Genomic DNA, 20,536 nt, shown 5'->3' on the forward strand with positions numbered 1-20,536 from the left:
TTTCAGGTTCGCCAAGATGAAATTTAAATGGTGGAAAAAAGAAATCTGATTCCTGGGTCCATATATTGGGAATAAAGCAAAAAATCGATCTAGTTATTGGCCATACTCTGGCTTTGTCATTCACTTATAATAACTGGGTTTGTGTCTAATTCCAAATATTTTTTACTAGACAATTCCCAGATGAAATCCTTGAATAGTCATTAGATCTCTAATGTGAACTCTACATTCATCTGAATTTCATCATCATGCTTGTTGCTGAGATTTTTCTAGGTACACAACCAGTCTTTATGGAGAGAAAAAACTCACTTCATGCCCTGATCCATTCTTCTCCCAACCAAGTTCCAGTTCTAGCAGCCTGGTTCTGTGCTCCTATTGTGGCTTCTTAATGCATTTAGCTTGTCTCATTCTTTCCTAATCCTGTACTACTATCTATATAAATTCCAGGCTCCCATTTTCTATGTTTCTAACATAGAAATTTTCAGAATAATGAACATAATTTCTCCAATTCATGATCATGAAATGGACTCAAGTGCCTAATCTATATGATTAATTTAGGAGCTACCCCCCAAAATTGAAAGAATCACAGCCTTCATCTCCCTAAAAAGCTTTTGCTGCATAAAGTGAGGTAGGAAGATCCTTGAAAGAGTAAATGTCACCAAATCACCTCTCATCAATTCCATACATGACTAGGTTCATGACCTATCTAGTGAAGTCTTTAGTTTTTGCCTTTTTTTTTTTAACAAACACTTCCAAGTATTGTAAGTAAGGGTTTTGGAACTAGAAGTGTATGCTTTTACTAATGGATATATAAGGAAAGAGAAGCCTAAGATATTGTTTAATTTGGAGAATAAGAAATATGGCACAGTACATATTACAATGAGACAACATAATTGGGCACCTCTGGGTAAGTTGTGCTCCATTTCTCTATCAAGTGAAAAAATGCATAATTTTCAATTAAGTTATCTTACTATTTGGAATTTTTATGTCTTAGAAAAATCTCATAATTATATAAAGGTTAAAAGTTTTGCTTGGCTTTCTCTAAAAGTTATTGCAAAATTTCCCATTTCAGTATGGGTCATATAACTTTGTAATTTGATATGTCCAGAGAGTTCTTTTGTTGGCAGGTTCTACTTTGAAACTGACAAATACTTTTCCATTAGCCATCACATGGTCTTACACTGCCTGCTAGAATTTCTTAAAAAAATTCTGAATAAAGGAAAAAAAGGCCCCAGTTATAACCTAGTAAAACTAGAATGACATAGAAGAGTATATCCTGCTTCAAACTCTGACTTTTGGTTAAACCAGGATTGTTTCTTGCATATTATGTTTTACACGATCGACCCTGGTTATTTCATCAGTTTTTACCCTGAAGCCCAGTAATGAAATACTTACTGAGAGGGAGCTTGTGACTGACTCCCAGTTGGTCTCTGAGGCTGCTGGGGGTTGGAAATCATCCTAGGAGGCAAAGAAACACCCACATAAGTCTGTCAAGGCTGTATTTAATTCATTCTATTATGTTTCCACACAACTCAATCTTTGGAAACTTCTTGCAATGAAGTGATACAGAGGATTTTCCTTTTTACATAACAGATTCTTAGTTGCTTTTCAAAGATTTTCTCTAGGTTTCCTACAAGATCAAGAGTAGTAATAGGCAGGTAACCAAATTAACAGTTTGTGTATCACACAGAATTGAAGATTGTTTCTTATGGACAGCTTGACATCTTCTGGACCCAATTGTATAAAGAGGTGCCAGTTGGAGAACAAATTGGACAAAGAATAAATTCAATAACAACTGTGGGGGGCAACACTGAAACAAATGTAGTTGAAATATTCCAGTATATGATCAGCAATGAGGCTTAGACATCATAGTGCAGACAAAATAAAGTAGTGGATGATAGTTGGTGGACTTGTGTTCTATTCCTAGCTCTGTCATTATCTAATTATAGGATTTGAGACAAGTAATAAATAACATTTAAGTCAACAAGTATTTATCACAGGTTCTGTGATAAGAACTGGAAGTACAAAGGTAAAAATAGAACTATCCTTGTCTTTAAGGAGCTTACATTTCCCTAAATCCTAAATAGGTTATTGTAGGTAAAGACAGGATGTACAGATCAGTGAATCAATTGATCACCAGTATTTATTAAGCTCCTACTCTGTCCCAGTTGTGTTAAGTGCTGGTGACACAAAGAAAGGCAAAACTAGACTGTTCTAAAGGAGCTCACAGAGGGGAGGGAGGATGACAACATGCAAACAAGCTATATACGGGATAAACTGAGGGGAGTCTTTGAGACAAGCTCTAAGATTAAGAAGAACTGGGAAAGGTCTCTTGCAGAAAGGTGGGACTTTAGTAGAGACTTGAAGGAATCCAGGGAAACTAGGAAATGGATATGAGAAGAGACAATTTTCTAGGAATAGGAGATAGTTAGTGAAAAGACTGTGAGTTAGGAGTCAGGAAAACCAGGTACTGTTACTTATTACCCAAGTAATTTCTTCATCAGTACAATAAGGGATTGTTCTAGATGCCTCTATGGTTTCTTTCAGTCCTTGAGACAATAAATACAACACCTTTATAAAATGTATATAAAAAGAATAAGCCAAGACATTTGTAGAACAGTATTCAAAGTGCTGAAAATATGTGAAATCTAATGGGGTGAGTTGGAGAAAATTTCTAGGAGGGGAATTTTGAAAAACCCTGGAAGTTTGGTCATATTGATAGGGAAACATGAACATTTCAGGTATGTAAAATGCAATGATGGATCACAGAATCTTGGAGGAGAGAATTAGTTGATCGTTTAGGGAATAGGTTCTAGTCCAATTTTCTTTGTAGAGTTGAGAAAACTTTGGTCAAGAATTGTTAAGGGATTTGCCCAAGGTTCCACACTGAGTTAGAAGTGGAGCTTGGTCTCAGTCTCAACGTCCATTACTTTGATTACTTTCTATTCTCTTGAGGTCCTATTAGTTTTAAAATTCTAAGAGCATAACAGTTGTGGTTCTCATGGTCTTAACAATTGTGTTATTCAATTGATATTAATGTTAAAAAGCCTTTTTGCCTACTTTAAGTCATTACTTGAAAAGATCTAGTTTGTTAATATTGCTATGCTAGCTAGTAAAAACAAGTTAAGTGTTTTGGCAAACTCCCATTTTCTCCATAACTTCATCATTTTTGTCTCCTTTGAAAATGAAATGAATTCTTCATGATGTCTTTCCATAGGCCACTTAAACTTAATTAGGTAAAACTGTCTACTGTTTACCATACTTTAAAGGTCTGGTAAACAGTATTTTAATCACAAGAGAGAAAAAAAAGGCTGAGAAGATGGTGTCATTTTTTTCTGGAGGTGGAAAGGATGAATTTTAGTGCTATTATTTTTTCATTGTCTTTGATGCCTTATTGTAGCATGGGGAAGACCTAGGGTTTTTGAAATAGAATGCAAATTCTGTCATGTCCTCCTATACTTGAAATATTTTGAGCATTGTCCTCAGTGACAGATATCTGCCTACAGAGAGTCTTATGACCAGAAGTCTTACCACTAAGTAATGCATTTTATTGACTGACTTGGTGGAGGGACTTTCTGCCTCTGAAGATCTAATCAGAGTTCCTTGATGTATTGGAGATGTCAGGTTGTAAATATGTTGACCTTGGAGTTAGGAAGACCAAAGTCAGAATCCTGACTCAAATACTTATAGTGTGACCCAAGACAAGTTCCTTAAAAGTATTTAGTCTCAGTCTCTTCACCTAAAAAAAAGGATTAAAATGGCACCTATATTACAGGTTTATAGTGAATATCTGCTATCATTTTCTTCATCATCATCATTATATGATAACATTTACCAATGACTCAAATATGGTTCAGAGGATCATATTTTACAATTTTTCTGCTAAATTCATTGTGTTAAAATTACCTGCATATATATATATATATATATATATATAATTTTATCTTAGTATATCTAAAACATGTTACTATAACACTAATTAGATAATAATGAAATTAATTTTGTTCTTCACATCTTGAAATTGACAATCAGATTTAGGGTATTCTCTAAAAAATAATACTAAATTATTTTGAGGGATAAGAATTTTTGAATGCATCATGAACTTTAACAAGAAATGAGAAGCTACTTTTGACATCTTAAATATTAAATACTTAAAAGCTGTATTTCTTCATAAAATCTGAACATGTAAATTGACTGTGTAAGGAACAGATGTGGAGAGAAAAGGAAGAAAATAATCTCTACAGAACTGTTAAAACTAGTTTGAAGTGTTTCTCAGTAGTTTTCTTTACTAAGTCAGCATTCTTCTTTCACCTAAGATTAAAGACAACCTTCTTGTTTCACTCTTCCTCCTGCTGAAGTGTATAATATAGAATCAGAGAAGGACAGATGAGGATTCTGTGACATTCACATTCAGCTCTACTTGAAGTATGGAAACTTTACAATATGAAATTTAGACCTCTTTAAAAGCAGTTATGAAAATAAACAGTGAGCCACTAGCCCAGGACCAAATAAGGAACTTCTGAAGATAAACTTGGTTAGCTCTCTCTCATCTATCCTCCTCTCCCACAAGTCCCCAACTCACAAATCCAAACAAATTACTACTATCAAAAATCCAATAAAATAACTACAATCTTACTTGCAAAGACAACTTAGCAGAATGTAATAATAAAGACATATGTGGCAGCTAAGTGACATAGTAAATAGAGTGCTGAGCCTGGAGTCAGGAAGACCTGAATTCAAATTTGATTCACACTTTGGGCAAGTTACTTAACATCTGTTTGCCTAATCCACTGGAGAAAGAAATGGCAAACAACTCTAGGATCTTTGCTAAAACAAAACAAAACAAAAAAAAAAAAAAAAACACAGACTGCTGCTAGTCAGAATCAAGAGTTTCAGAAGAGAAATTCATATTTGGAAAGTTACAGATGACTAAGAAGACTACAGAGCAGCTAGGTGGCACAATTGATAGAGCACTGAACTAGGAAGACTCATTTTTCTTAGTTCAAATCTAGCCTCAGACAGTTACAAGAACCCTAGTTGCTTCAGTTTCCTCATCTGTAAAATGAGCTGAAGAGGAAATGATAATCCATTCAATTATCTTTGCTAAGAAAATCCCAAATGGGGTCACAAAGAACTTGTCATAACTGAAATGAATGAAGAACAAAATGATGACCTTTTATTGTTCTGCTCCATTCAGGCAAACATTCAGGTAATATTAAAGTTATTATTGAAAGTTTCTATAAGGCTATCTGAGATATTTCATCAGATCATAAACCTAGAACCAGAAAGGACTTTGGAGGATATGTAGTCCATCCCCTGCCCCATTTTACAGATGAAAAGATGAGGCCCAGAAAAGGTAAGCTATTTCTCTAAGGTCATACAGGTGGTAAATAGCAGAGTTGGGATCGAAACTCAAGGACTCTGATTCCCAAATCAGCCCTCCTTACACTGTACTGTGCACCCCTCTTTTCTAAGAAATAGAAAAAAAGGTTTGTAAAGTCAGTTTTTGTTATCAGCTGGCAGGAAGGTTCTGTGATCATTGCTCAGTAGAACCCAAATGAATACTAACCTTCTACCCTTTCTTCTTTCCATCTTCAAACTAAATACCTCAAATTTCCTACTTGCTGTGAGTTACTTTCAATCTCCCACAAAGAAGGGGAGTGTCACTCTTTTTTTTTTCGTTTTTGCAAGGCAATGGGGTTAAGTGACTTGCCCAAGGCGACACAGCTAGGTAATTATTAAGTGTCCCAGGCCGGATTTAAACTCAGGTACTCCTGACTCCGGGGCTGATGCTCTATCCACTGGACCACCTAGCTGCCCTCGGGAGTGTCACTCTTTATTGTCACAAGTTGACAAATGCAAAATGTGTTACCTTCAATGGGGCAAGAGCACATGCTAAATTACAGGAGCCCTACAATGAGTGCCCAAGATTACTTCCCTTAACTCTCACTTGATACTCAAGATGCACATCCTAAGTCTTTGGTTGATGGCAGCCAACATCCCAAACAGCTGAGATGATTAGGCATACCACCTGTTCCTCAGATCTTATTGCAAATGGCTTGTTCACTTCTTTTTTTCTGGATGATTATGCTGCATTTGAATAGATGAGCTATAAACTTCTCATTGCTAGAGGGACATATTCCACCTTCACTTTAGGGTAAAGCAGCTGCAGTCACTATATTTTTCAAAGACTCTTCAAACAAAATCTTCATTAATTTATCAAAGGTGACTTCCCTTTAGACACATTAAAAGTCATTTGTCAAAATTGTTTCTCCCATCCTTAAAACTAATTTTTCTCTATATTGTTTTATCATAATTTTGAGAGTCAAAAATAAAATTATTTTCCCTAATTATACCTCTGCTATGTTTATTTCATTGGAAATTTCAAAGTAGCTCTAAAGCATTAGTCATGAATAAGAGGAAAAATAATAAATATTTAGTGATAATATTGTCAACATTCATTTAATTATTCAAGAAATATTTATGATGTCTTCTATGCTGAATCACTCTACTGAGATCTATGGATAATTTTTTTTAGAAAAATGTTTGGGGTTCATGGTTTGGGAATACTTATGGTGAAATTGCTTTATAATGAGGTACTTTTGGTGCCTCAGTAACAAGATCTACTTGAATCATGTCCAAGACATAATTACCTCATATAAAATTCTGCTCCACAGCAGATAATGCTGTGGTTTCTAGCACGTATGCAGAGAGAAGAAATAAAAAAGGGGTAGAGGAGAAGGGAAGAGGATAATATTTAGGATCTAACAAACACGGAAAACTTGCTGCCAACATATCCCCAGTAGTATTTCCCGTGTTCATCACTAAATTGGCTCAGATTCAAGCAACATGGATAAAAGCCTTGGCAGCAACATAACTGCTGTTGGCAAGCAAAGTAAACTCTAAAACAGTATGGGTCCAAGAGTTGATCATTAATAAAGAAGATCACAGAACATCCTTCTAAAACTATGGGATAAAAACACCTGAAATATATGAAATACAACTCCCAGATCAATGAAGACTTTTACAAATAGCAAACCCTGGCCCAGGGACGAAAAGTTTCACTTCTTGTCCTGGTAATCCTTTTTGTAGTTATATGACCCCTGATCATGTAACAACCTCTCTGGGCCTTGGTATCCTTCTTTTAAAAATGGTCAATAGCAATGTCTAATATCTTCCCTATCTGCTTCAAAGGATCAGATCATTTATTTAGGGATAGAAGGGACTTAATATTGCATGTGATTTTTATTACTTTAAGATCTGAGAAAGATATGTTCATTATTTCCACCTCTCTGCAATTGATTATTAGGTTTTTATGCCATAGTACATGGTCAATTTTTGTGTAAGTGCCATGTACTGCAGAAAAAAATATATATTCCATTGTATCCCCATTCATTGTCTTCCATAGGTCTATCATGTCTAGGTTTTCTAACAATCTACTTACCTCCTTAACTTCCTTCTTGTTTATTTTATGGTTAGATTTATCTAAATCTGAGAGTGGGAGATTAAGTTCTCCCACTAGTAGAATTTTGCTGTCTATGTCTTCCTGTAATTCCTTCAACTTATCCCCTAAGAATTTAGATGCTATATCATTAGGTGCATACATATTTAATATTGAAATTACTTTATTGTCTCTGGTACCTTTTAAGAGGATAGTTTCCTTCCTTATCTCTTTTAATGTAATCTATTATTGCAGTTGCTTTGTCTGAGATAAGTATTGCTACCCTTGCTTTTTTCACTTCAGCTGAAGCAACATATATTTTGCTCCAACCTTTTACCTTTACTCTATATGTATCTCTTTGCTTCAAATGAGTTTTTTGTAAGCAGCATATTGTAGGATTCTGATTTTTAATCCACTCTGCTATTCACTTATGTTTTAAGAGAGAGTTCATTCCACTCATATTCGAAGTTATAATTACTAACTCTTTATTGCCCTCTATGCTATCTTCCTTCTGTATTTTTCCCCTTTTTTTCACTTTATCACTATTCCCCAGTATTTTGTTTCTGAATGCTTCCACCTTCAGTGTGTTTGCCCTCCTATATCCAGCCCCCCTCCCCTTTACCCTTTTAATACTTGAAAGGTAAGATATGTTTCTTAACTTAACTAAGTGTATGTATGTTAACTTAAAGCCAAATCACCTCCTCCCTTCTTCCCCTCTATTGAAATAGGTCCTTTGTATTTCTTAATGTACTGAGATTTACCCCATTCAATCTCCCTTGTCTTCTCATTTCCTTACTGCCCCCTTGTTAAGGAGGTTTTGTTTTTAAATCATTCTATCTGAGTCACAGGAAAGTCATGAATGTCCATCACTTCTTACTATGTATATTCTCTCAAATAGAGTAACAATTCTCAAGAGTTATGAGAATCTTTCTCCCATGTGGGGATATAGCCAGTTTCATCTTATTGGATAGAAGTTTTTTCTTTACCCTTTTTATAACCTTTTTATGTGTCTCTTGAGTCTCCTGTTTGATGTCCAAATTTTTTATTTAGCTCTGATCTTTTCATCAGGAAAAGTTGTAAGTCTCCCATTTGTTAAATGTCCATCTTTTCTCCTGGAAGAGAAGGCTCAGTCTTTCTGGATAGTGGAATTTAGGCTGCATTCCAAGCTCCCTTGCTCTTTGTAATATTTCATTCCAGGCCCTTTGATCCCATAATTTTGATGCAGCTAGGTCTTGCGTTATCCTTACTGGGGCTCCTTGGTATTTGAATTGTTTCTTTTAGGCTGCTTTTAGGATTTTCTCTTTTCTTCGATAGTTCTGGAATTTGGCCACAATATTCCTTGGTGTTTTCATTTTAGGATCCCTTTCCAGAGTGGATTGATGTATTCTTTCAATAACTATTTTGCCCTCTTGTTCCAAGATACCGGGCAGTTTTTCCATCACTAAATCCTGCAATATTAAGTCCAGGCTTCTTCTCTCATCAGTGTTTTCAGAAAGACCAATAATTCTTAGGTTTTTCCTCTCCTCAATATATTCTTGAGGTCAGTGGTTTTTCTGATGAGGTATTTTATATTTTCATCTATTTTTTTTAATATTTTTGTTTTGTTTAACAGAATCTTGTTTTCTCATGAAGTTATTAGTTTCCACAGATTCTTTTTTAGAGAAGAATTTTCTTCATTTACCTTTTTGCAACTCCTTTTCCAATTGGTCAATTCTATTTCTGAAGGAGTTTTCCATTTGCTCAAGTGTAGTTTTGAGAGAATTATTTTATTTTTTTTTGCATTTGCCCAATCAAGGATCTGAGAGAATAATTTTGTATTTGTCCAATTGTATTTTCCAAGGATTTGTTTCTTGTTGCAAGATGTTAATTTTCTCCTACAACATGTTAATTTTCTCTTCAGTTTCTTTTCTCAATTTTTCCAATTGATTTTTTTAGGGGTTTTTTTTTTGCAAGGCAAATGGGGTTAAGTGGCTTGCCCAAGGCCACACAGCTAGGTAATTATTAAGTATCTGAGACCAGATTTGAACCCAGGTACTCCTGACTCCAAGGCCGGTGCTTTATCCACTACGCCACCTAGCCGCCCCATCCAATTGATTTTTAAACTCCTTCCTGATATCTTCTAGGAATTCTTTCTGCCCTGGAGACCAATTCATATTCTCCTCAGAAGTTCTAAATCTCTCTGAGTTAGGATCTGTTTTTTCAAAATAATTCTCAATGGACCCCCTTTTCACTGACCTTTCTTCATTTTCCTAGGATCTTGTGTTGAAGTAGGGGCTGGCTCTTAGAGGTTTGCTTTTGAAAACCCTAGAGTCTTTGCTCACTTGGCTTAGTAACTCCAAGTGGGCTGACCAGTAAGGGGTGCTTGTTGCTTTCTCTGGAGTTCTTGAAGTCCTCTCCCTAGGCCTGGAGGGGGTGAGGGACAGCAACTAGGTGTGAATTATCCCTGAACAATGTGGGCTGGGCCCTGGGGTAGGTAGTTAATCTCCTTTTCAGCTGAGGGAGCTCTGCTGCCTAAGCCTAAGGGGGGTGGAGGTTATTATTGTTTTTGCTGGGAAGAGGGTTTTGCTAAAAGTAAGGAGCTCAGGCCCCTGAGCTGATGTCCAGCCATGCTCTGCAACTCTGTGCTGGAACTTGCCCTCCAGCTTGGCTGGGACTCACCAGACCTTCGCTCCCCAACCAAAGAGTCCATGACTAAAGTTGGTCCTCAGATCCGACACTCAACAAAGCCTCCATGAATAAGGCCGGTTCTCTTGTTTCACTGTGCCACTGCCCCTGCACTGGCTCTCTACTCTCCATTCCCAGTTCACCCACAGTCCCTTAAGACAAACTTTTTGGTAGGTGTTCTTCTTCTAACTTCTCTTTCTGAGTTTTGTCGATCAAATTTCTGTTGAGTGGTTTCTTTCATATTATTTTTGAGGGGAAACAAAGAGACCTTAGCATAATGCCTGTCTTCTCTCCACCATTTTGGCCAGAAGTCCCCACTGGATTTATTTTCACAAAAAAAGATGTTTAATTCAAAGATATAACAAAAACAAACATATTTCCCCAATACCTCCCACTTCAGTAGAGGGAAGTGGGAATGAATTAGGTTCACAGTTTAACTTAGTTCCTACACAGCATTAGTCCTATCCAAGTCATGTCCTATCTAGTCATGTCCAAGGTCCCCTCCTGAAATAGAGGATCTGAGAGAAACTCTTAATATCTTCTGCATCCAATCAGAGGGAGGGAGAGGTTTCAGGTGCAGGGAGGTATTGAGGAGGTGTACATTTCAGAATAGATGAAATATTGTAGAATGATGAGTTATTAGAGGCAATGATGATATCAAAGTGAGCAGCCAGGTGGAAAATGAAGGCTCTTAGACCATTGCTCCTCAGGGTATAACTATTGGTTTTACTGAGGCACCTGGATCCTTATAGATAATGCTTCTGGCCCAGAGAATTTACTCCCTGTACCCAGAACAAAAAGGAAAGAACAAAAAGTCTAAGAAATCTGGGTCATTTGTAGGATTGTGGGTTGGGTTGGAGAGTCAAGTAGGAAAAGTAGGGAATGTTTTACAGAAAATTTTTCCTCACAGGAAGCCACTAGTGAAGGAATCATCTCATTCTCTTAGTCATAGATGTAATACAAATGTAACTGGCCCCTAGCCAGTGCTGACTCAGTTTGTTTTAAATACACCACAGTTCTGACTGTGTAGTCAATGAAATAGGCTCCTCCCATTAGGCTAATAGAAAATATCTACATATATTTCCATCCTTCTGACTCATCAGAAAATAACTCTCTAGTGTCTTCTATAGTGACGATATTTTTGCAAAAAGATGGGGCCTACAAATGCACTGGAAAGAGAAGTAACATGACATAGTAGATAGAGAAGTGATCTTGAATTCAGGAATATTTGGGTTTGAGTTTTGTCCTGCCTCTGACACATATTGACTTTGAGACCCTGAGCAAGTCATTTTATCCATTGTAATGTTTTGGATCATATATCTGGAGACTAGAGAGTTTAGAAAACAAAAGGATCAATACTTTTTGGTTGAATGGTTTTTAAAAATGGCATTCAAGACCCTTCAGCTATAATGGTTGCCTATATTGTAGTTTAAATTCATTCTGTCATTGATGGCAACACATAATCTGACCATACCTCACAACTCCAGCTTAATGCACCATTACTCCCAAACAAAAACTCATTGCTTTAGCAAAGTTAGTCTCCTCCAAATCATTATTGATTAGAGAAATGCAAATTAAAACAACAATGAGGTATCACCTCACATCTATCAGATTGGCCAAAATGAGAAAAAAGGAAAATGATCAATGTTGGAGAGTTTGTAGGAGGATTGGGACATTGGTACATTGATGGTGGGGTTGTAAATGGATACAACCTTTCTGGCGAGCAATATGGAACTATACCCAAAGAGCAATAAAACTGTTCATACCCTTTGACCCAGCAATTACAATTCTAGTTGTATATCCAGAAAAAATTATAAAAAAAAGGTAAAAGTACTACATATTCCAATATATTCATGCCAGCTCTTTTTGTAGTGTCAAAGAATTGGAAATTGAGGAGATGCTCATCACCTGGAGAATGGCTAAATAAGTTATGGTATATTAATACTATGGAATATAATTGTTCTACAAGAAGCCATGAATGGTCAGACTCTAGAGAAGCATGGAATGACTTACTGGATCTGATGCTGAGTGAAGGGAATAGAACTAAGAGAGCAATATACACATTAACAGCCACATTGTGAGATGAACAGCCTTGGTGGAAACAGCTCCTTTCAGCAGTTCAAAGAGCTAGAACAACTGCATTAGACAGGTCAATGTCATCCCCATTCAGAGGAAGAAAATCAAAACAAAATAAAACACACAACCCTCCCCCCAAAAAACCCAACCCTTCAGAATCTTATAAGCACCTTATAAAATTATCTCTTATGAATCCGTTTCCCTTAATCCTAATCCCTCATATGCATAATAACTAATCTGTAAATATGTTTATCTAAATATATATATATATATGTATATATATATATATATATATATATATATATATATATATATATATGTACAATGCTAACCTGACTACTCACCACTGAGGGGAGGATGATGGGAAGGGAAGGTGGAAGGAAATTTTGTAACTTAAAAATACACATGTGCAAAGGAATGAACATAAATAAATAAACAAAGTTAGTTCCTTCATTATCTCCTGACCAAGTTATGCACATTCCCAACTTTTATTTATGATGGTCTTCCAAATGGAAAGATCAAGTCTCATTCTAAATTTTTTAGCAGCTAGGTGGAACAGAAGACATAACCCTGGATTTGCATTTAGGAACTGCTGAGTTCAAATCCAGTCTTAAACATTTGCTAGCTGCATGACCTTGGAAAAGTCATTTAACATCTGTCAGCCTCAGTTTCCTAAACTGTTAAATGGGTACAATAATAGCACCTACTTCCCAGAGATAAGAGTATAAAATGTACTAAACATAATAAACAGTGATGTTTCCTTCTTTCTTCAAATCCTAGCATCTTTTCAAGCCAAGAAAATCCTATTCCTCCACAACCCTGTCCCTAAATATTCAGTTCTTATAGACCTGTTACTTTCTCTGAACTTCACTGATAATTAATATCTCCTTGATACTATACCCCTCTTACTTGTTCTAACAATGTTTTAGTCCTGGAAGGGCCCTTAGAGATCACCTCACCCAACCTTCTCATTCTATATATATGAATAAACCCATCCTAGTTATACCTCCATTAAAATGTTTTGTCTGTTATGTAGTTATTTCTCCAACTAGATTAAGGATTTTTAGCTTTTTCTTGATAAATTTATAATTTTGTATTCCCTCTAAATTATGACTTGACCATGGAAGTGGGTAGAAAGATATTGAGAGTACATGCCATAGATGGGGAATCTGCCAGCTTTGTTAGGATAAGCCATAGACAGGATGACTCGGTGGTGGCAAATGGCTTAGGGGTTCTACCAGCTTTAAGTTCATCACTAGTGGTTGGGTTTTCTAAAAATTAATGTTCCTTAAAAGCAAAATCTGGGTTTCATAATGTGTCCTTTCTTCTGAAACTATGTAAGGTGTCAGTTTGACAAATAAAAGGAAAGAGATCCTTCGATTCAAACTTCTTTCTGACTGCTTCTAAGGGAAGTTGTATGTATTGATATACAAAATCAGGGCAGTTAGGTGGTGCAGCAGATAGAGCAACAGCACTGGGGTCAGAAGGACCTGAGTTCAAAAACACTTAGTAATTGCCTAGCTATTCAACTTTGGGCAAGTCACTTAACCCCATTGCCTAAAATAAAGTTAAATAAAGAGATTAGTTTAAAGAATTACAAAACCAATGGAAGGGTTGATCTTTGGCTGATGATAATCACTGATCAATGCCTCTGGCAGTAATATATTTGAAAGACTACTACTGGATCTGAAGTCAGAGACATGGGCTCAAGTCTTGCCTCTCATATTATGCAGATATGTGATTCTGGGCAGTCAGGCCACCTGACCAAGCCTCTGTTATCCTATTTATAAAATGAGGATTTTGTATCATGTGGCTAGAAAATTGACCCAGAAATCAGAAAGAACTAGGTTCAATGCCTGTGGCACAGAGTAGATGCATGACCCTGAGCAAGGAAGGTCTTCAATCTCTCCATGCTCTAGGCAGCTTCCTAATGAAATCATAAGTCCAAGTCTTTTTTTCTGTTCCTGTGATTACCTATAAGAATTTGCTGGAAACAGCTAGATCTGACTTGAGAGACTATTACTAAATTTTCAGCAAGCATATTTACACATAAGAAATTGTCCAATGCTACTTGGTTTGTTGATTGTCCTGGTCTAAGAAAGTAATGGAGAAATTGTTGATGGAGATTAAAGGTTTTTTTAATTTAATTTTACTTAATTTATTTCCTTATTTTTGATTTATGGAATTGTTGAGTCCCAGTTATATGTTGAGTTTTTCCTGGACTCCCTCAATCTTTCCCCAGGCAAGCCTTGGAGGGGCAGGAAACAAGGAAGATAAGGATGACAACTTCTCCAAGATTCCCAGGTGCTCCATTTATTGAACCAAATGCCAGTGCTTAAATATCCTCTCCAGTCTCTAATCCACTCCCATTCCCCAAGGCACTTAGTAAAATAAGACTCTTGTGCTCAAGGATACCAGGTGAAGATAATTTACAATGCTCCCATACACAACAATCCCTAACATGGAATTAAACAAGAATTTCCATAACAGTATAATAAAAAAAGATGATTGCATATGAAACTGCAAATTTATTATGTACAACTTGCTATTCCTTTTGAATATATAATAAATTTTCTTATAAATGTCTTTTTTTCCTTTTCTTCTTTCTTCCTAACCTCAACCCCCCCCCAAGTGGTGACTATTATTAGACACAAATACATTTGTATGTATGTGTGTGTGTGCATACACACATATAAATGTGAATATGTAAAAATCAATCTATACATACTTCTATTTATCAGTTTTTCTCTGGATATAGATAAAGTCTTCTTTCAAATGTCCTTTGTGATTAATTTGTGTATTTATAATAGACAAAATGACTTAATCATTCAGTTATTCTTAAAATAATATTGTTACTGTATACAGTATTCTCTTGGTTCTGTTCATTTTACTCTTCATTATTTATAGCAAGTCTATTCATATTTTATTAAGCTCATTATTTCTTATGACACAATAGTATTCCATCACAATTATATACCACAACTCGTTCAACCACTTCCCAACTGATGGCCATCCCTTCACATGCATATCATGGCATCACCTCCCTGATGACATGGTCTTCTTTGAGAATGAAGGACAAATCTCAAAAGTTCATAAGTTCTTTGTCACCACAAAGAGAGCTACTATAAATAATTTAGAGTGTAAAAGTTCTTTTGCTTTTTCCTTAATCATCTTAGGAAACAAATCTATTAGTAGAATTGCTAGGTCAAAGGATAGAGGCAGTTTAATAGCTCTTTGAGCATGATTCTAGCTTACTCTTTAAAATGGTTTTATCATTTCACACTTCCATCAATTAATGTCTTAGTTTTTCTAAATTCCCTCCAACATTTGTTGCTTTCCCTTCTATCATTGTAGCTAATCTATTAGATATAAAATGATATCTCAAGTTAGTTTTAATTTGCATTTCTCTAATCAATAATGATTTTGAACATTTTGTCATATAACAATGAATTGTTTTGAATTTATCAGAAAACTGACTGTTCATATCCTAGGACCATTTATCAATTGGAGGAATGACTTGTGGTCTTATAGATTTTACAAACTTAAGTAGGTGTTCATTTATCAGCATGCATCTGAATATACCTGTTAAAGCTATCATCAGACTAAAATGAGATAGTACATGTACAAGAGAGCTTTGAAAACCTCAAGGTGCTAGACAAATGTCAGATTTACTATTTGCACAGTGTTTTGTATATATTAGGAACTTTGGATTGGACTTAAGAAGGATTTGAATGAGGGGGTGCTGTGCTAAGTCACCAGTCTCACTTTCTCCACCAGAACCGTCTAGATCCAGTAGACAGATATGAATCAGGACAACTGGAGATGGACCTAGATGCAAGGCAATCAGGGTTAAGTGACTCTCCTAAGGTCACACAGTTAGCGAATGTCAAGTGTCTGAGGCTGAACTTGAACTCCTATCCTCCTGACTCCAAGGCCAGTATGCTATGTGCTACTGCCCTGATCTATCTACTACCTTTTCACTACTGTGAAAATTACCCTTTTCAGTATTAATAGAGAGTTTGGGGTGGGAGGTGACAACCCTGAGTGACCCTGAATGGTGAAAGGAGAAAGTATGGATAAGATTTCACAACTGTTAAAGCAGATGGAAGGTCACCCCACAAGAAGAAGAGAGTTTTCAAGTTTTGGGAAGGGAGAGGAATAAAACTTCTCAGAATGCTCTAAAGTTCCATCCTGTAGACTAATGTTCTCTATGGACTAAAGGGGAAAGAGCAGAAAGAAAACTTGCATTCAGGTTCTGATTCTACTCTAGCAGAGACTTGGGCAAAAGAGCTTTAATACTTTGTCCTCAATTTCATCCTCTTAAAAAAAAGATGATAAATTGGATAATCTAGGATAAAATCTCTTATAGCTTGAATATTTGAGGATTCTAAATGTAGCAAATCTGCTCCACTTTGATTAGATTTGAATCATGTCAGCAATGGGTGATAGTAGCAATTACTAGGCTTTTCCTGGAATCCTCTAAATGAGCTTCATTTCCATATGCCTCACAAAAGTCTTCTCAGATGTGGAAACTTCACTTGTAAGGAGAGAAAAATATGCTTACAAACCTGCAATGAATTCAGATTTTAAAACGTGTCAGGGAAATGAGATAGGAAAAATTTAGTAGCTTTTTTAGTTCCTTTCATGCTTGAACTACATACTAAAACATTAAGGATAGCATGGTCCAGTGGGAAAAGAGATGGTTTTTTGAGTCAGGGAACCTATTTATCAATTGATCCAAACCTTGTATCTCTCATTTACTACCTGAACAACCATGGGAAAACTTTTAAATCTCTCTGGGTCTCAGTTTTCTCCTTTGTAAAATGAAAGGACCTCTAAGGTTCCTTCCAGCTTTAAATCAATGAACTTCAAACTATCACTGGGGTAATTATGAGATATCACTGGAGCAATTATGGGATATGAGTCTAAATCTAAGACATTTTAGTTTGAATCTTGATTCTACTTCTGTTCCCTGTGTGACCTTGGGCAAGTCACTCCTCTCTGAGCCATAGTTTTTCTGTTAAATGAATAAGGTTCTTTGAGGTCATTTCTGACTCTTGTTTTTTTGAAGGGCAATGGGGTTAAGTGACTTGCTTAGGTCACACAACTAGGCAATTATTAAGTGTTTGAGGCCAGATTTGAACTCAGGTACTCCTGACTCCAGGGTCAGTGCTCTATCCACTCCACCACCTAGCCACCCCCCCATTTCTGACTCTTAAACTTGATCCTGATTGCTAGGGACGGACCTGATTATGATATATTGTTCATTCAGGTTCAATGTTGGGGTGAAATGAAATTCTTGTAAGTCTTGACCAGTTAATAAGGGATGTTTACTTAGCTCTAACATAGCAAAGTTTAAGAAGTACTTATCTTTTTCCTTTCTCATCCTCTGCCCCTAAACACCTTCCTCATTCCACACATAATTTGTCTCCAGATGAAACATTCCTGTGCTGTCAGAGAAGAGGTGGTGATTTGTGTTATTTTTTTGGTCATGCATCAAGTCCAAAGGACCCAAATTCAGAAATTAGTCAACACTACAAATCAAGGCTAGATTCATTATTTTCTTGACTGTTTAGACATCAGAAAGTGAGGGGAAAATAGTACAATGCAGTCTGAAAGAGTATTATATGTTTTTTTTTTTGTTTTTGGAAAGCTAGTTGTTATTTACCAGCATAATCCTGAGGTGAATGGGATATAAAAATATTCCTGATTGCATGGGCAAACCATACAGATAGTGGCCCAAAAAACTGTACCAAGAGGCACATAGTTTAAGCTTTGCCCAAATCTGAGGCAAACAGTTTTTGACTTTGTTATCTTTTAAGGAGAATCTAGTCTACTCCATGTGGGGAGAGGGCAATGATCACACTTATTCAAACATCATTCCTTTTTCTACATCTCTTAAAAGTTTTCTTGTCTATAACTCTATTTCAATTTTCATATACTGTTTAAATTTTATTCCTTTGTTTTCTTTCCAATTTGATTTTCAAGAACCAAAGGATAGCTGCTTTTAAATATCTGAAAGGTGAAAGAGGAAGTAAATTATATTTTGTGGTCCTAGGATTAAGGTGGAGCCTATATTCTGGAGACAGATTTAGCTCAAAATAAGAGGATCAAAGATTTTCCTAAATTTGAAGGGTACAATACTTCAAATGGTGGCTTCAAAAACTGGATGACCAAAAGAAGAAACCAAAAACAAAAAAAAAAAAACCAAATCCAAATGACCATCTTTTAAAAATGAGTTACTGAGGAATCTTCCATTTAGTAGATAGTTGAGGTGAATGATTCCTCCCATTCCATGTAGGCATCTTTGAAAAAACTTAACTGCAGGATCATAGAATCTTAGAGTTGAGCGTGTTCTCAAATTCATCTAGTCCAGTCATACTTAAACAAAAATCTTTTCTTCAATTTTCCTGAGATGTGGTCACCACAGTTATCAGGAGCTTCTCCATCCTGAAAGATTACTTCAACTGGAATTCTCATCTTTATCAGTACTTTCAATCTTCCAGACCACTCTCTTCCCATAACTTCCATTGAAGAAGAGACTCACTGTCATCCATGTCTTCATTTGTCATATGCTTCGCTCTTGTGAATTTCTCCATAATGTTTCCATTCTGAGTACTTTCTTTCCCTTAACTCTACTTTTCAGATGTCTTCCCCCATTAGATTATAAGCTTTTTTGAGTGCAGATACTGCCTTTTTTACCTTTGTATCTTCAGCACTTAGTATAATGCATAGCAAATAGTAGATCCATATGAAATGCTTGTTGATTAGACACTATTTATTTGACAATTGCTCCTGCAGACTTGCCTTGGAGCAATATATATATATATATATATATATAGCAAAATTATCATGAACTCCTAAGGGAACCCATTTCACTCAAATTATTATTTTTCTTTGACATTGAGTCTAAATCTCTGTCTCTGCTGCTTCTACCCATTGTTCCTAGTTCTGCTCTCTTAAATCAAAATAAATGTTACCCTGTTTTACCCAGCAATCTTTAAATTTGTTTTTTTTAAAAAATCTTTATTTTGAATAGCAATCTACTTTTTCCCATTTATATGTAAAAACATCTTCAATTTATTTAAAATTTTGAATTACTAATTATCTCCTCACCCCTCTTTTGTCTTCCCTTCCTGAGAGGACAACTTTGAAAATTCTTAAAGACAGTTCTCATATCTCCACCTAAGTCTTCTTTTATCCAGACTAAACAAATCAAGTTCCTTCAACCCATTTGCTCATGGAATGATGAGCTCTCCTCTCACTATCTTAGTCATCCTTTTCTAGGTATGTCCCAGTTTGTCCATATTCTTCCTACTCTTCAGAATTAAAAAAATCAATCCTGGTATGATTTATTTATAGAAATTAAATAGTCCTGAAATAAATCAAACACTGAGTATCCAGAACCTTCATTTGAAAGGGTTGGCCCTTCTTATCTAATCAGTTATGACTACTTCCCCCCAGACTCCCTTCTCAGAGACGGAAATGCTCAGGAATGTCAACTATATTTTTTTAAGGTTTTTGCAAGGCAAATGGAGTTAAGTGGCTTGCCCAAGGCCACACAGCTAGGTAATTATTAAATGTCTGAGACCTGATTTGAACCCAGGTACTCCTGACTCCAGGACCAGTGCTTCATCTACTGCGCCACCTAGCTGCCCCAGGTCAACTATTTTTTGAAAATTATTATTCTATAATACTGTCTTCCTTTGAGTAACCCTAATTTTGCACAATGTTCTCTTTACCACTTTATTTCTATATCTTAACACTATTGTAGTGAGGATTATTCCCCTTCTGATCTGCATTATCAAAAACAGCAACTGAGGCCAAGGGTTTAAATGAATTGCATGGTAGCATAGAGAAAATTCAAATGAAAGAATTGAGATTAACACTATTTATTCCCCTAGCTTCCAGGCTTATGATCTGACCTTCCTACATAATTAGATTATTTCTTTAGGTTTAAAGGTTTTGCCAAAGCCTATCTCAGAATCCCATGATCATGAGCTGCTATGTTAAATCAAATGTTGAGCATTGTTTTAAGATGAAAGGCATTGTAAATTATCATTATCTAAGTCCCATTTTCTGCCTGATGCAGTCTGAAAGGACTGTCAATAATGTTATGTTGAAGAATAGCCATTATGGTGGAAGTAATGACATCTTAATGCAGTTTTGAAATTTAACATTTACCCTCCATCTTCTACTTTTGCTTGAACTAAATTACCTGGTCCCCAGACTAGGCCAAAGAGAAACTGGAGACAGGCAGATCTCTAGGGTCATCTGTGTCCTTGCCTAAAAGAGAGTTTTTACATGGGGCCTTTGTACAACAGTAGTTGCAGAGCACAGGGAAACCATTATATGAGA

The 20,536-nt window shown here is 36.0% G+C and overlaps 1 protein-coding gene across 1 annotated transcript in view; it reads right to left on the reverse strand.

Annotated features, from left to right (window-relative positions):
• LOC141506920 (platelet-derived growth factor D-like) overlaps positions 1-15,191 on the reverse strand; it is a 62,077-nt gene extending 46,886 nt beyond the window's left edge. Inside the window, exons 1-2 of the mRNA XM_074214131.1 lie at positions 15,156-15,191; positions 1,393-1,455 (exon numbers count right to left, since the gene is read on the reverse strand). Coding sequence (XP_074070232.1) covers positions 1,393-1,455; positions 15,156-15,191 — 99 coding nt within the window. The remainder of the gene's footprint in view (positions 1-1,392; positions 1,456-15,155) is intronic.
• Positions 15,192-20,536: the final 5,345 nt, after the last annotated feature.

This window comes from Macrotis lagotis, chromosome 1, assembly GCF_037893015.1.
Source record: "Macrotis lagotis isolate mMagLag1 chromosome 1, bilby.v1.9.chrom.fasta, whole genome shotgun sequence".
NCBI lineage: Eukaryota > Metazoa > Chordata > Mammalia > Peramelemorphia > Peramelidae > Macrotis > Macrotis lagotis.